Genomic DNA, 15,382 nt, shown 5'->3' with positions numbered 1-15,382 from the left:
AATGCCAACCGGTGATTTATAAATCACCTTTCAACCTGAGAAGGGATATTTGAGTGAAGTTCATAGACAGGAGCCTGCTGTCTGGTAGGAAGTTAGCTGGGAAAGGGCTTGAAGGAGAGAAAGACGCATGCCTTCAACAGGGTTAGGTTCACAGCAGTGAAGCAGTGAGACTTGCTTTCCCTCTGGTGAACCAGAAATCCTGCCACACCAGAGACTTTTATCTTAACGCCAGTGGCTTCCAGGGTCTGTTCCTGTCCAGGCTGGCCTGCTTTGCATGCACCCTGCCTGGATGCTAAGCCCTGCCCCCATCCCACAGAAGCTTTCCTCCTTGGCGTCCTCTTCCCCACTGCATCCTGCACCTCATCTGAGATGAGCTCTCAGGCCAGCATGCCAGCTGGACGGCCCTCCCTGCTGTCCTGGGAGGAATCTGTAGGCACAAAGACAAAGCATCTGAACTCTTTGGAACACAAAACCAACTTTTGGAAACAGGACACATCCTGGTTACTCATAATTGTCCCATTTAGGAAAAACGCCAGTCACTGACATAGCATACCCCCCATCCCCGTGTGCGTGGTGCTTTCGTGGCAAAGGGAGTTAGAGAAGCACATTATTATTTAATAAGCACATGTTCATTATGCCTTCTATTTGACTATGAATAATTAACCAGTTAAATATTAAGTAATTAATGAAGTGAGTTAGATTAAAAAAACAAACAAACAAACTCATAAATGTCTTCCCCTGTGTTTATCCCATCCCTTCACAAAGTCTACGCCAAAAGCTGGAACACACATCCTACAGTTAGCGACACAGCAATGATTACCTCCCAGGGAGCAGCGACTTCGGGCCAGATCCTGCGCTAGGGACTTTGCGTGTCTATCGCTAATCCTTTCAGTAATCCTGCAAGAGAAGGTTATTAACAGCCGTTTGTGGATGAGGACACCAATAATCAAAACAGGGAAGTTGCCCAAGGTCATCCTGCTGGTCCATCGCAGGGCAAGTATCAGGCAAGGTTGGCAAATATTAAATGCCAACTTGGAGCCTGTTCTGTTCCACCATTCTGCTTCTCTATAACTGAGACACAGGCTTCATCAAAAGCACATTTCCAGATTATCTGTCTATGGAAAGTGGTTTGGAACATATAAAGTGAAAAACATGGCCAAGAACGTAACTATGACCCTCCTCTCCTTCTCGCCTCCACCGCCCTCCTCGTCTTTCCCTTGTTGTTGTTTAGTCGCTCAGCCACTCAGACTCTTCTGTGACCCTGTGGACTGTAGCCCGCCAGCCTCCTCTGTCTATGGAATTTTTCAGGCAAGAATACTGGAGCGGGTTGCCATTTCCCTCTGCAGGGGATCTTCCTGACCCAGGGATCAAACCCACGTCTCTTTCACTGCAGGTGGATTCTTTACCACTGAGCCACTATGAAAGAGAAATTTGATTACTACAGACCACAGTTATTTCAGAGATTAACTATAATGTATATGTCTTTCCCAGGACTAATTTCTTAGTGTCTGCATCTCCACTAAGAGGTATAATGTAGATCAGAAGTAGGGTAACAGTGGCATCATTAATAACACGACCTTTCTCATGAGCTGGTCAGAAATTTGGCTCTCTTCTTTTAATATGATTTATTCTCAGAAAGGATACAGGAAAATACTAGCCCAAGATTCCAAATGTGGGAAACCCTCTTAATGCTCCTCACATGCTTCAGTCTCTCCTTGAAAGCATCTTTTAAATTTATGATTAACCCTGTGAGTGCTTCTCTTTGGGAGCACAGGGTTTGTAAGGATGCAGGGAGCTAGCAGGTACCTACTTGTGTGTTGCCAGCAGGAGTTCAGGGGTGAAACTGTCACCTAGGTTTAACAAGAACCATGAGGTTCCTGCAGATGTGCACTGAACATCAAACCATTTCCTTTACATTCTGAGAACCTGATGTAGATTTCACTGCTTGTAACATTTTAACACACTCTTAGGTCCTAGAAGCTATCCCCAAATCAAAGAATGGGAATGACAGTAAGCTTAAAATATATTCATCTTAAATGAATAGATTTCACTTAAAATGAACCTTAGAAGTGTCTGGTTTTTATTGTTCTGGAAGGTCCCAAGTAATACACAGAGAGAATGGGGAATGCACTTAACACAAAGGGACAGGAGAATAAGACAGATCATGTCCATCTTCCTGTTCTGAAATAAAACAAGAAAACAACAAAACTGCTTCTAGAACAAGAAATCTTCAGAAAAGTCCAAAATGCAGGGATCTGGCATGAGATAATGTTTTTAAGAATGATAGTTATATATCTGGTAGCTCAGATGGTAAAGAATCTGCCTGCAATGCAGAAGACCCAGGTTCAATCTCTGGATCAGGAAGAGCCCCTGGAGAAGGGAATGGCAACCACTTCAGTATTCTTGCCTGGAGAATTCCATGGTTGGAAGAGCCTGGCAGGCTACAGCCCATGGGGTTGCAAAGAGTTGGACACGACTGAGCAACTAACAGAGAAGGCAGTGGCACCCCACTCCAGTACTCTTGCCTGGAAAATCCCATGGACAGAGGAGCCTGGGAGGCTGCAGTCCATGGGGTCGCTAGGAGTCGGACATGACTGAGCGACTTCACCTTCCCTTTTCACTTTCATGCATTGGAGAAGGAAATGGCAACCCACTCCAGTGTTCTTGCCTGGAGAATCCCAGGGAGGGGGGAGCCTGGTGGGCTGCCATCTATGGGGTCACACAGAGTCAGACGCGACTGAAGCGACTTAGCAGAGCAACTAACACTTTCAATTTCCAGCATGAGATAATTTTTTCAAGACTGACAGTTATATAAACTTCAGTCAAGGCTCTTATCCTTTCCACAAGGAGTCCAGAGTTTCCAAGGACAGCTGAAATCAGAGAGGTGAGGGGTCCGGGCCTCCAGCAAACGGGACTGATTTCCTTACAGTGAATAACACTCTTTTTACATTGTGAAGGCAATAAGGAAAGGCCATACACCACGTGGGCTTAGCTTTGTGAGAACTGGAAGTCATATGGTCGATTTATAGGAGTGAGTGTGTGGCTCAGGTCTTAAGGCACCCTTGGAATTCCCAGTTGGGAAGGTTTGCTTCTGATGTCAGCGCCCAATGCCTGCCTTCCTGCCGAAAGCCCGTGGGATTATATTGTCCTCTTATGCACATGTTCTCCAGTCTGTGAAACGTGAATTAAAAGCTGCTTCTCGAATTGATTCCATTAATCTTTACCTACATGGTGTACCCTCTGTTGTATCCACTGGTGATTAACTTCATTGAGACAGAGGACAGTGACAAGTTTAGAAGCTCTGGCCTTGCAGTGAATTAGATTAGTCAGTGTTCCAGTCAGAGCGGCTCCCACCCACCCCTGGTCGGGGAGGGGGTGTGAGATCAGATAATACACATACAGCAACTGGGAATCCCCTTCTCAGGCCAGTTTTAGTTTATATTGGACATATGCCTGGGTTTTCAGTTTAAAAGAACAAGATTTCATTATGATTTTGGTAACCCTATTTTTACAGATTTCCATTGGTTATTTGCATATTTTTAATTTTAGCAGCCTGAGTGGTACTAAGAAAAATAGGTTTTTACAGACTCACAGATCTAGAGTACAGACTTGTGGTTGCCAGGGGGAAAGAAGGGTAGAGGAGGGGTGGATTGGGAGTTTGGGATTAGCAGATGCAAACTACTATACATAAATATATAAAAAATATACATATATATAATAGATAAACAACAAGTTCCCACTGTATAGCACAGGAAACTAAATCCAATATCCTGTGATAAACCCTAATGGAAAAGAATATGAAAAAGAATGCATATGTGTGTGTGTGTGTGTGTGTGTGTGTGTATAACTGAATCACTTTGCTGTACAGCAGAAATTAGCATTGTAAATCAACTATACTTCAATAAAATACATTTTTAAAAACAGAAAAATAGGTGTAAAAAATCTTAATAAGAAAAGTATTTTTATTTTTCAGCAGCTACTGCTTTTCCAAAAGCTTTCCATCAATTGCTATGAACGCACTGTACTTCCTATTATTTTTCAAACTGTAGGTCCCTCAACTGTAGTAACAGAATGAAGATTTTTTGGCTTTTTTGTAGATCTGTCCAGTTGTTGTTGTGTCAGTCACTCAGTCATGTCTGACTGTTTGCAGTCCCATGCACTGTAGCCCGCCAGGCTCCTCTCTCCATGGAATTCTTCAGATAGGCAGGAATACTGGAGTGGGTAGCCATTCCCTTCTCCAGGGGTTCTTTCCAACCCAGGGATCAAACCCCAGTCTCCTGCATTGTAAGCAGATTCTTTACTGCCTGAGCCACCAGGGAAGCCCAAATTAGTGATTTTGACAGTGACCTCCTTGTTCTAAGCTCAAGCCTGCCCAGGCTTCAAGTCTCACCTGGAGTCTGTGTTTACAGTCCAGGGTTGTCAACTACAAAGTTCTTTCTAGTTCTGTCCAGGAAGGAGCACGGTTTCCCCACTTCATCTAACTCCAGGTCTCGTGCTCTGTCTGCCACGTCCAGGCCAGCTATAATGGCTCCATTTCACCAGATACGGTGCTCCTGCTGGCTTCCAGCATAAAAAGCATATGCAAGTGTAATCAAAATTACCAGGTTCCATTGTTGGCGGCACTCAACTGGTAAGAGTGTAATAACATGAATAATATGTGTGAAAGGACCGCAATGCTGAGTGATGATTCTGATATGGAAACTGAAAATAAAATCATGCTCTGATCTGCAACAGCCCCTGCCACAGATAAAAATCGACTTTGGCATTTTGCATTTGAAGGATTAACCCAGTGTTTTATTTTGTAAAGAGTCAATTGCTGAGCACTAAGCATTCTAGAGTTCACTGTGGTCATTGGCCAGGCCTGTGGAGGTGGACCCTCTGTAGGAAGCAAACATGGAGACATTGCTGAGAGAGAGAAAGAAGTAATTTAATTTAATGTAATTTAATCTCTCTTATCCCTGTATGGATGTGAGAGTTGGACCATAAAGAAGACTGAGCACCAAAGAAATGATGCTTTTGAACTATGGTGCTAGAGAAGACTTTTGAGGTCCCCATCCACTGGATCATGGAAAAAGCAAGAGAGTTCCAGAAAAACATCTATTTCTGCTTTATTGACTATGCCAAAGCCTTTGACTGTATGGATCACAATAAAAATGTGGAAAATTCTGAAAGAGATGGGAATACCAGACCACCTGACCACCTCTTGAGAAATCTGTATGCAGGTCAGGAAGCAACAGTTAGAACTGGACATAGAACAACAGACTGGTTCCAAATAGGAAAAGGAGTACATCAAAGCTGTATATTGTCACCCTGCTTATTTAACTTATATGCAGAGTACATCATGAGAAACGCTGGACTGGAAGAAACACAAGCTGGAATCAAGATTGCCGGGAGAAATCTCAATAACCTCAGATATGCAGATGACACCACCCTTATGGCAGAAAGTGAAGAGGAACTAAAAAGCCTCTTGATGAAGGTGAAAGTGGAGAGTAAAAAAGTTGGCTTAAAGCTCAGCATTCAGAAAACGAAGATCATGGCATCCGGTCCCATCACTTCATGGGAAATAGATGGGGAAATAGTGGAAACAGTGTCAGACTTTATTTTGGGGGCTCCAAAATCACTGCAGATGGTGACTGCAGCCATGAAATTAAAAGATGCTTACTCCTTGGAAGGAAACTTATGACCAACCTAGATAGCATATTCAAAAGCAGAGACATTACTTTGCCAACAAAGGTGCGTCTAGTCAAGGCTATGGTTTTTCCTGTGGTCATGTATGGATGTGAGAGTTAGACTGTGAAGAAGGCTGAGTGCCGAAGAATTGATGCTTTTGAAGTGTGGTGTTGGAGAAGACTCTTGAGAGTCCCTTGGACTGCAAGGAGATCCAACCAGTCCATTCTGAAGGAGATCAGCCCTGGGATTTCTTTGGAAGGACTGATGCTAAAGCTGAAACTCCAGAACTTTGGCCACCTCATACGAAGAGTTGACTCATTGGAAAAGACTCTGATGCTGGGAGGGATTCAGGGCAGGAGGAGAAGGGGACAACAGAGGATGAGATGGCTGGATGGTATCACTGACTTGATGGACATGAGTCTGAGTGAACTCCGGGAGTTGGTGATGGACAGGGAGGCCTGGCGTGCTGCGATTCATGGGGTCACAAAGAGTCGGACACGACTGAGTGACCGAACCGAACTGAACTGAACAGCAAGGAGATCCAACTAGTCAATCCTAAAGGAAATCAACCCTGAATATTCACTGGAAGAACTGATGCTGAAGCTGAAACTCCAGTTCTTTGGCCACCTGATGTGAAGAGCCGACTCATTGGAAAAGACCCTGGTGCTAGGAAAGATTGAAATCAGGAGGAGAAAGGGTTGACAGAAGATGAGATGGTTTGATGGCATCTTAAACTCAATAGACATGAATTTGAGCAAACTCCAGGAGATGGTAAAGGATGGGGAATCCTGGCATGCTGCAGTCCTTGGGGTCACAAAGAGTCGGACATGACTTAGCAATTGAACAGCAATCCTGGCAGCAGTCATATGTGTTTGGTAGGACAAGTATAATTTATTGTTGTTATTTTACAGGCAAAAAAGAATCTCAGAGAGGTTAAATGGATTCCTATTATTTTACCCATTGTGTTTGCATTGAAGGAGTTACCAGACATGATCCCTTCCCTCCAAGAGGTTATCATCTGGCAGGGAATAAAAGGTTTACAATCTGATAGTGATAACCCATAAAAGGAAAACTCACAGCCCCAAGTAGCCTGTAAACCATAAAGAAGTGACACAAATCATGGGTGAGAGAGAAGGGGCTGGGCAGCCCTTGCTGAGGACAGCACTGGTCAGTGACCTGATTCAAAGAGGTAGGGGTGAGAAAGAGGGAAGAAGTTAAGTGAGGTTGGAATAACATGGAATGAAAATCGAAAGAACTCAGAACAAGAAAAGCTCGGACAGGACAGGAAGGAAGTCCATCAGCCTTAGAGGGGGACAATGTAGGAAGGAAACAGTAACTCAGCAGTGTGCCTCGATAGCATCCTCTGGTGGGGCATCCTGAGTGTGTGGCGCAAGGTCACCGAAGCCGCGTGGCATGGTCAGTTTCAGATAAAACACCTCTGTGGCTGTGGCCAAGGTAGATAGCACAGGGAAGCAGTAACCAGGGGCAGAGACCAGGGAAAGTAGGTTTTCTATCCGATGCATCTAGTAGGAATAAGATACAGTTTACATTTTTTCTAGTTTCATCTTTTTGCAAGCTCAGTACACTTTGCAGATCTTTCCTAACTGCATGTTTTCAACTCTACGATTATTAGACCTCAGCGTAACATGCAAACTTTTGTTTCTTCTCTCTTTTGATAATAAAGAGCTGTGCTACTTATTGAATGGATGCTTTAAGTCTCCCACCATTTGTCCTGAGATGGGCTGATACAGGTGATATCAGTGCCAGTGGAAGCTACGTGACGGTGGGTGGGCAGGGGTGCAAAATGAGTGTATGAGCGTCTTCTCACGTTGATGCTGCAGAGTCCTGGGACCCATGGTCAGTCTTGCTGTCTAATAGGCAGGAACATGGAAACTGGCCTATGTAACCCCTGGCTTCTGAAGATTGGTATGTGGAGGAGAGAGAAAAGGCTGCACAGTTCATGAAAGACAACCTTCTATACTCCTATTATTTAACCTTATCTGTTCATTTATTTAGGACAGAATTGAGTATATTTGCTATATAGAGACTTGGCATTTAAAGTCTGTCTAGGAAACAAGAAAATACTCTGATATATATCCCTGGCATAACTAGACATCTTTCCTTGGGAGATGGGACTGGTGAGACTGTTAACACAGATACGTTGATTCTTTTTTTATATATATACTTAAAATTTCTTTTGCTTTTCTGTTTCCAACTTACTTCTTATATAATAGGCTCTAGGTTCATCCACCTCACTAGAAGTGATTCAAATTCGTTCTTTTTATGGCTGAGTAATATTCCACTGTGTATATATACCATATCTTCTTTATCCATTCATCTGTTGATGAACATTCAGGTTGCTTCCGCATCCTGGCTATTGTAAACAGTGCTGCAGTGAACATTGGGATATTAACACATGTCTATGGAATCTAGAAAAATGGTGTTGATGAACCTATCTGCAAGGAAGGAATGGAGATACAGACATAGAGAAGGGACTTGTGGACACTGTAGGGGAAGGAGAGAACAGGACGAATGGAGAAAGGAGCATCAACATATATACACTCACGTGTGTTAGATATGAATAAATAGCTGATGAGAAGTCACTATATCACACATGGAGTCCAGTCTGGCACTCTGTGATGACTCCCCGATCACTCTGGGATAGGGGAGAGGTGGGGAGGAGGGTACAAGAGGGAGGGGATGTATGTATAATTATGGCTGATTTGCATTGTTGTACAGCGGAAACAAACCCACATTGTAAACATTAAAAAATAAAGCAAAAAAAGTAAAGCAGATTGCCTTCAAAAAAATTTTTTTGACATATATTTGATTTACAATGTTGTGTTTCAGGTGTACCACAAAGTGATTCAGTTATATATACACACATATACAATAATTTCTCAGACTCTTTTCCATGCTAGATTATTACATTGAGTATAGCTCCCTGTGCTATACAGCAGTTCTCTACTGTTTATCCATTTTATTTATAGTAGTGAATATCTGCTAATCTCAGACTCCTAATTTATCCCTCCCCCTCACCTTTCCCCTTTGGTAACCACAAGTTTGCTTTCTATGTCTGTGAGACTACTTCTGTTTTGTAAATAAATTCATTTGTATAATTTTTTTTAGATTCTTAATCCCATCAGTTGGCTAAGAAGCATAGGCTCTTAACTGAGGACCTCCCAGCTGCTGGGGAACAGGGTATGATGTCATTTCTGAGTGACAAGAAAATCAGAAAGGAAAGAAGGTAGACAGATGCAAGCCGTAGCAGAAAAGTTTATCAGAAAGTACCTACCTAGAGTGTGGAGTAATTGGCTTCAAGCTTTGTATTTCTCTTCCTGTCTTATCTGTGGCCCAGGAAGTGGGTAAAGAACAGCTGAGTGGGGCTGAGGATGGGAAGAAGAGCAAAGCAGTGATGAGGGGTGGTTGAGGTTAGGAGGTCTGAGCAGGGCAGGGGTGAGGACTGCTGGATGTAATAGCGTGGGGTCCATGGTCTGGCAACGGGACACAGCATCCTTTCCTTGTAGAGAAAATAATCTGAGACAAACTAAGTGAAGGGTTAGCAGTTATGAAAAAATTTACCTCTGCTTACATCTAAATCACTCCCAGAAATAAGGTACCAATGAAACACTTTTTTAAAGTCACATCTTTCTCACTGGCTGTTACTACTATGTCAGAGATCTATTCTGATGAGAAAGCTTAAGGAGTTTTTCTCCAGTATAAAGTACAAATCATACTCAGGAATCATAATAATCTCTTTAAATAACTTTCTGTTTTAGTACTATGTAGTTTCTGTTAATCATTGCTAACTTAATTACAGATTACATTTGCACAATACTTCATTCTTTTATAAAAACACTTTCCCAGATACTCTGTCATCTCAGATTTCTGACATCTAAAACAGAGAGAGATTCTACCTCTCATTTTAGAGAGAATTCTGAAACTCAGCTTGGTACTAATCGGCGTCAGATCTGCTTTTGATTGAATGATTAAACATTAGGGAACCATGCTCATATATGTGTATATACACACATACATATAGAGTTAGGGATTATATATATACACATATTATATGTATAAAATCTCATTTAATCCTCATGATTAAGCCATGAGATAGTTAACATCTCTATTCCCTCTGTTTCAAATATACCACAAGCTGAGATCTGATTGCTTCCAAAGCTGATGGTTTGAAATGACTACAACTGGCTGAAGATGTGACTTACCTAAGCTTACTGAACTAGTAAGTGACAGAAGAGGAAATAAAAACAGTCTGTTTGCACTTAACTTTCACATGAAACCCTAATGGAGAACTTTAATATAATGAATCAGTCTTAGAAAGTCATTGCACATTAATTAAAAACAAGTATATTTAAATGTTTGGGGAAATTCTAATAAACTGTTTTGGACTTCCCTTTTGGCTCAGATGGTAAAGAATCTGCCTGCAATGCAGGAGACCTGGGTTCAATCCCTGGGTTGGAAAGATACCCTGGAGAAGGGAATGGCAACCCAGTCCAGTATTCTTGCCTGGAGAGTCCCATGGACAGAGGAGCCTAGCAGGCTACAGTCCATGGGGTGGCAAAGAGCTGGATGGACTTACTGTCTTTACTATTCCTTCGTAAATTTAGTGGTACTCATTAGATGGAAAAATCCCATGGAAATATTTAGCTATAATTAATGTTAGCAAGCAATTTTGCATTGACACATAGGTGCTCATTTCAATTCAACAAGGTAATTTTGAGCAAGGTGCTTTATTTAAACTACACAAAGATGAGTAGACAGTATCCCTATTGAAAGAAATGTTCAGTCCTTTAGGGTTCTGTTCTTGAAAGACATTAGGTTTCCTAAGCATGGTTTTTATTCTACATTGGGAGAAGGATATCAGAAGAGGGGAAATGGTTGAATGCAGACTGAGGGGTTTACTCACAAAACTACAACATGAAAAGGAACAAACAGTTACTATGAAAAAGAGAGAGGGGAAAAGTGCCTTGGAGGAGGATGAGAAGGGCGCTGTCTTATCATATTGGAATAGAAGGGGAGTCAGCAAAGGCCTCAAGACAGAGGTGATGTTTAAGACGAGCCTTCATGAATGGCTAGAAATCCAAAAAGCATGTGGCACCAGGGCATTCACACACGAAGAGAATGCTGTAAGTCAAAGCAGAGACAGCAGTTCATCCTATCTGTAGCGTGCATGGTTTAACAAAAAGGCACAGGGCTGAAAATCGGAATCTTTTTGTAGAAGGTTTGAACACTAGGATGGTGTCTCAGTAAATGCAGTAGAGTGAAAACCAAATACTGGATTTGTACCAAGGGGATAGATGCGCACTTCAGCGGTGGCATTTTTGAACTTGGGCAAAGCAATGAATCTTTTTGAACTTTGACTTCCTCACCTGTAACATGGAGATGCTAATAATTACATGAAGGGTTGAGTGTAAACTTGAATGGAACCAGAACTCTGAAAAGCGTAAAGCACAGCCAGTGGCACCATCAACACCTTTATTACTGTGTGTATGTGTTCAGTCTCTTACTTGTGTTCAACTCTGCAACTCTACAGACTGCAGCCCGCCAGCTTCCTCTGTCCATGGGATTCCCTAGGTCAGAATACTGGAATGGGGTGCCATTTCCTCCTCCAGGGGATCCTCCCAATCCAGGGGTTGAACCTGAGTCACTTGTGTCTCCTGCATTGGCAGGTGGGTTCTTTACCCAAGGTTCCACCTGGGAAGCCCTTATGGCTGTGTACGTGATGCTATATGAAGATTGTGGAGACCGGGGAGCTTTTCCTTTGGGTCTTCACTTTAGGAAAAATAATTCAGCAGAGATGTGTGGGAAGGATTAATAATAAAAGTAGAAAGAGAACCATCAGAAAGCATTAACATCCTTCAGGTTAAAAATAATGAAGGTGTGATTAGAATGGTAGTTCAGGTAAGTGGGAAGGTAGAGATGTTGCAAGGATATGTTGCAAGAATACTAATTAAGAAATGCACTGAGCTGACTCTGTCCTTGGACACAAATTCAGCAGTGTTGCTTTGCAGCCTCTTTAAAAGAGATAAAATGGTTTGATACATGATAGAACAGGCGGGTGCTTGGGGAGCAGAGGAGAGACGGTAATAAGGGGACATTGGATCTTCCTTTGCTTTTCATTCAGGAGACCTTGGTAACAGCAGGATAGAGAAGGGACACCTTAAGTGCATGAGGTTGGTCCCCCTCCATGGCACATGTGTCACGGTGGGTGAGAGGTGACATAGACTCAGTAAGCCCTTCCAGGGTGGACTTCCAGAAAATGTGTTCACCTAAGCAGAGAATTTCTTGCTTTTCTCAAAATCAGTTCAGTTCAGTCTCTCAGTTGTATCTGACTCTGCGACTCCATGGACTGCAGCACACCAGGCTTCTCTGTTCATCACCAACTCCTGGAGCTTACTCATACTCATATCTATCGAGTCAGTGATGCCATCCAACCATCTCATCCTCTGTCATCCCCTTCTCCTCCCACCTTCAATCTTTCCCAGCATCAGGGTCTTTTCAATGAGTCAGTTCTTCCCATCAGGTGTCCACAGCATCGGAGTTTCCACTTCAGCATCAGTCCTTCCAGTGAATATTCAGGACCGATTTCCTTTAGGATGTACTGGTTGGATCTCCTTGCAGTCCAAGGGACTCTCAAGAGTCTTATCCAACACCACAGCTCAAAAGCATCAATTCTTCGGCACTCAACTTTCTTTATGGTCCAACTCTCACATCCGTACATGACTACTGGAAAAACCATAGCTTTCACTAGATGGACCTTTGTTGGCAAAGTAATATCTCTGCTTTTTAATATGCTGTCTAGGTTGGTCATAGCTTTTCTTCCAATGAGCAAGTGTCTTTTAATTTCATGGCTGCAGTCACCATCTGAAGTGATTTTGGAGCCCAAACAAAGTCTCTCAGTATTTCCATTGTTTCCCCATCTATTTGCCATGGAGTGATGGGACCGGCTGCCATGATCTTAGTTTTCTGAATGTTGAGTTTATTTCTCAAAATAAATCACCTCTTGCCTCAGTGCTTGTCACTTAAGTGGAAGGAATCAAGGAATCAAGAAATCAGTTCAGAACTGATTTGTAAATTCCAAGTCAGTTTCTTGGTAATCAGAAATGGATTCAATTTAATTCTACAATCATTTAGTGAATGGGAATATTTTCCAGGAGATGGAACTGGAGAAAAATACCAGATATAAATGAAACAAACATTGTCCCCCTGCCACCTTGCACTCTCTCTCTCTCACAGTTTAGTGAGAGTGTATGTCAAAAAGCAGATGAAGTATTATTACATGTTGAGCTAAAGTTGTGTTCTTTATTTGTTTTTTCACTTCTCCATGAATGACATTTCTATGAAGACCAAAATGATGTTTGGGACTTACTGGAAACTTACACTGCTCCTAATAAAATAAATAGCCCCTCTAAATAATGATCCCTGTGTTTTGTGCATTCCTTCAGAAACACCCTGTGAACTTTGCTGGAAGCAGCCGCTTTTGTATGGTATTTTCCATGGAACTTTTACCACTGGGTCTTCCCTTTACTTTGGAGCTTAAATGAAATGAAAATAGGATAGCCTAGTAGATCTTTCTAAGGTAGAAACATTGATGGAGATAGCCATGGAACCAGGAATTGGTAGATGAGGAAAAGAAGTCATAAAAGTGGGTTTCAGATCTTTTTTTAAAAAGTTCCTTTCATTTATTATGTATTTCTGTTCATTCCTTATCTCTTCCATGCCTTACTAAGACCAGCTTGTGAAACTGTTTTATGTGCTACTTCAAATGCTCTCTGTTTGACAGCGTTGTTTTTTTCTCCCTCCCTTTAGGAGATGACCTGGCCTCCAGCACTTGCTGCTATTCAACCACCTGGCAAAGTGGAACCAAGCAAATTTCCATTTCCAAATAAGGTGAGATCCTGCATCACTCAGGATGAGCATACTTTCCTCACACAGGATTTCCAGTGGACAAGGGTTTTCCCTTATTGTCTCTCCCTGTGTAAATATTCCTGGCAGGGGCACATGGATCTGATTTTCAACAATTTGCAAGTGTAGGTCTGTTCATCCAAGGGATAATGTCAAGCTTACAGTCCTATTATACTTACCTCCACTTTCCTACTTCCTATAAAACATGATGAATATTGTAATTATTATTTTATCTAGAAACATTTGTGAAGTTGAAATGCATCTTATAATCATATTATGCATTCAGTGTGATTGTATGCCTTGTTTTTCTTTCTGAAAAGCTGTTATTAAATGAATGATGTATCTTAAAATCAGTGTCTTAGAATTAAGGACATGAAGTATATAATTTCTTAGTTATCTTTTATAAAGCTGAAAATATTTTCTAGGACTTAATAAAAAAGATTTTCTGAGAACTAACAGACACAAAATATCTGTCACAAAATGTATTTCAATCATACATGAGTGTAGTAAGTTTTGTTTTTTTTAATCATACAACCAACACTTAATTATATACTCATTATAAAGATGTAATTATACAAATAGAAGAAGCAAAATACGAAGTTTATCACACTCTTATCCAGATTTTATTTCCCTACCAAGATTACCATCAAGAGTTTGGTGTACACCATTTCAGTTCTTTTTCTCGTGCGTTATATACGCATTTGTGCATATGCGGTTTTTTTTTTTTTAAGTCCTAAATGGTATAGTACTAAAAGTACTTTTTCTAAGAATTGATTTTTTTCCAGATACACACAATGCACAAATGTCATCGCTAAATGTTAAATCACAACTTTCTAAAGTAAATTATCGAAATAATTGTTCATTACAATTATCACAATGGTAAACTCTGTCCTAAAAGTTGATTTTTGTTTCTCTTAATAAGGTATATTTAGAAGTCTTTCCAAGTGAATACATAGAGATTTTTTTTATTTTTCTTAACAGTAGCAGTAAGTGGGCAGTATTTCAAGCAAACATTTTTATAACTATTTTTTAGCATTATGCCTTCACAATGACTTGTCAGTTTCCTAATTCATCAAGGTTTGTTGCGTCTCCAATCTTCTGCTTGTTAAGATGTGCTGATTGTGTTGCTGGGGTGTATTTTCTGTCGGGTCTCCAGTCCAGGCTGGACCCAGAGTCTCTGACTGTCACTCTTTATACTTACCTTTGGTCCTTCATCTTCCCTCCTCTCTCCTGGTTCTGTCTCCTGGTTCTCTCTCCTGGTGCTCTTGTCTTGGTCTCTTATTTTAAATACCCTGTATGCTCAGCTGGCTAACATCTAAATCTGTATCTCTATCCCCTTCTCCATCCCCCAAGCTCCATACTTGTGTTTCTGTTTTCTTATTCAACATCCCCACTTGGGGATCTAACAAACATCTCAAGCCTGATGTATCAAAAACGGACCCTTTAATCTTCCCACTAACCTTCTATCCTGTGTTTTCCAATAAGCGGTTTCCTCATTTTTGAAGTTAGCACAGGCCAAAGTCTTGGAGCCATCTCTATTTCTTTTCTAAAGTACCTATAAAAGCTATGGTTTTCCCAGTAGTCATGTACAGATGTGGGAGTTGGACCATAAAGAAGGCTGAGTGCTAAAGAATTGATGCTTTCAAATTGTGGTGTTGGAAAAGACTTGAGAGTCCCTTGGACTGCAAGGAGATCAAACCAGTTAATCCTAAAGGAAATCAACCCTGAATATTCATTGGAAGGACTGATGCTGAAACTGAAACTGCAGTACTTTGGCCACCTGATGCAA

The 15,382-nt window shown here is 41.5% G+C and overlaps 1 protein-coding gene across 6 annotated transcripts in view; it reads left to right on the top strand.

Annotated features, from left to right (window-relative positions):
* The window catches only part of AFF3 (ALF transcription elongation factor 3), a 631,738-nt gene that overhangs the window by 396,594 nt on the left and 219,762 nt on the right, over positions 1 to 15,382 (top strand). For all 6 annotated transcript variants that reach the window (XM_059891654.1, XM_059891653.1, XM_059891652.1 and 3 more), the window contains one exon: positions 13,498 to 13,578. In XM_059891654.1, the coding sequence (XP_059747637.1) occupies positions 13,498 to 13,578 (81 nt within the window). The remainder of the gene's footprint in view (positions 1 to 13,497; positions 13,579 to 15,382) is intronic.

This window comes from Bos taurus, chromosome 11 (assembly GCF_002263795.3).
Source record: "Bos taurus isolate L1 Dominette 01449 registration number 42190680 breed Hereford chromosome 11, ARS-UCD2.0, whole genome shotgun sequence".
Taxonomy (NCBI): Eukaryota; Metazoa; Chordata; class Mammalia; order Artiodactyla; family Bovidae; genus Bos; species Bos taurus.
This window is presented reverse-complemented; position numbering and strand designations above follow the sequence as displayed.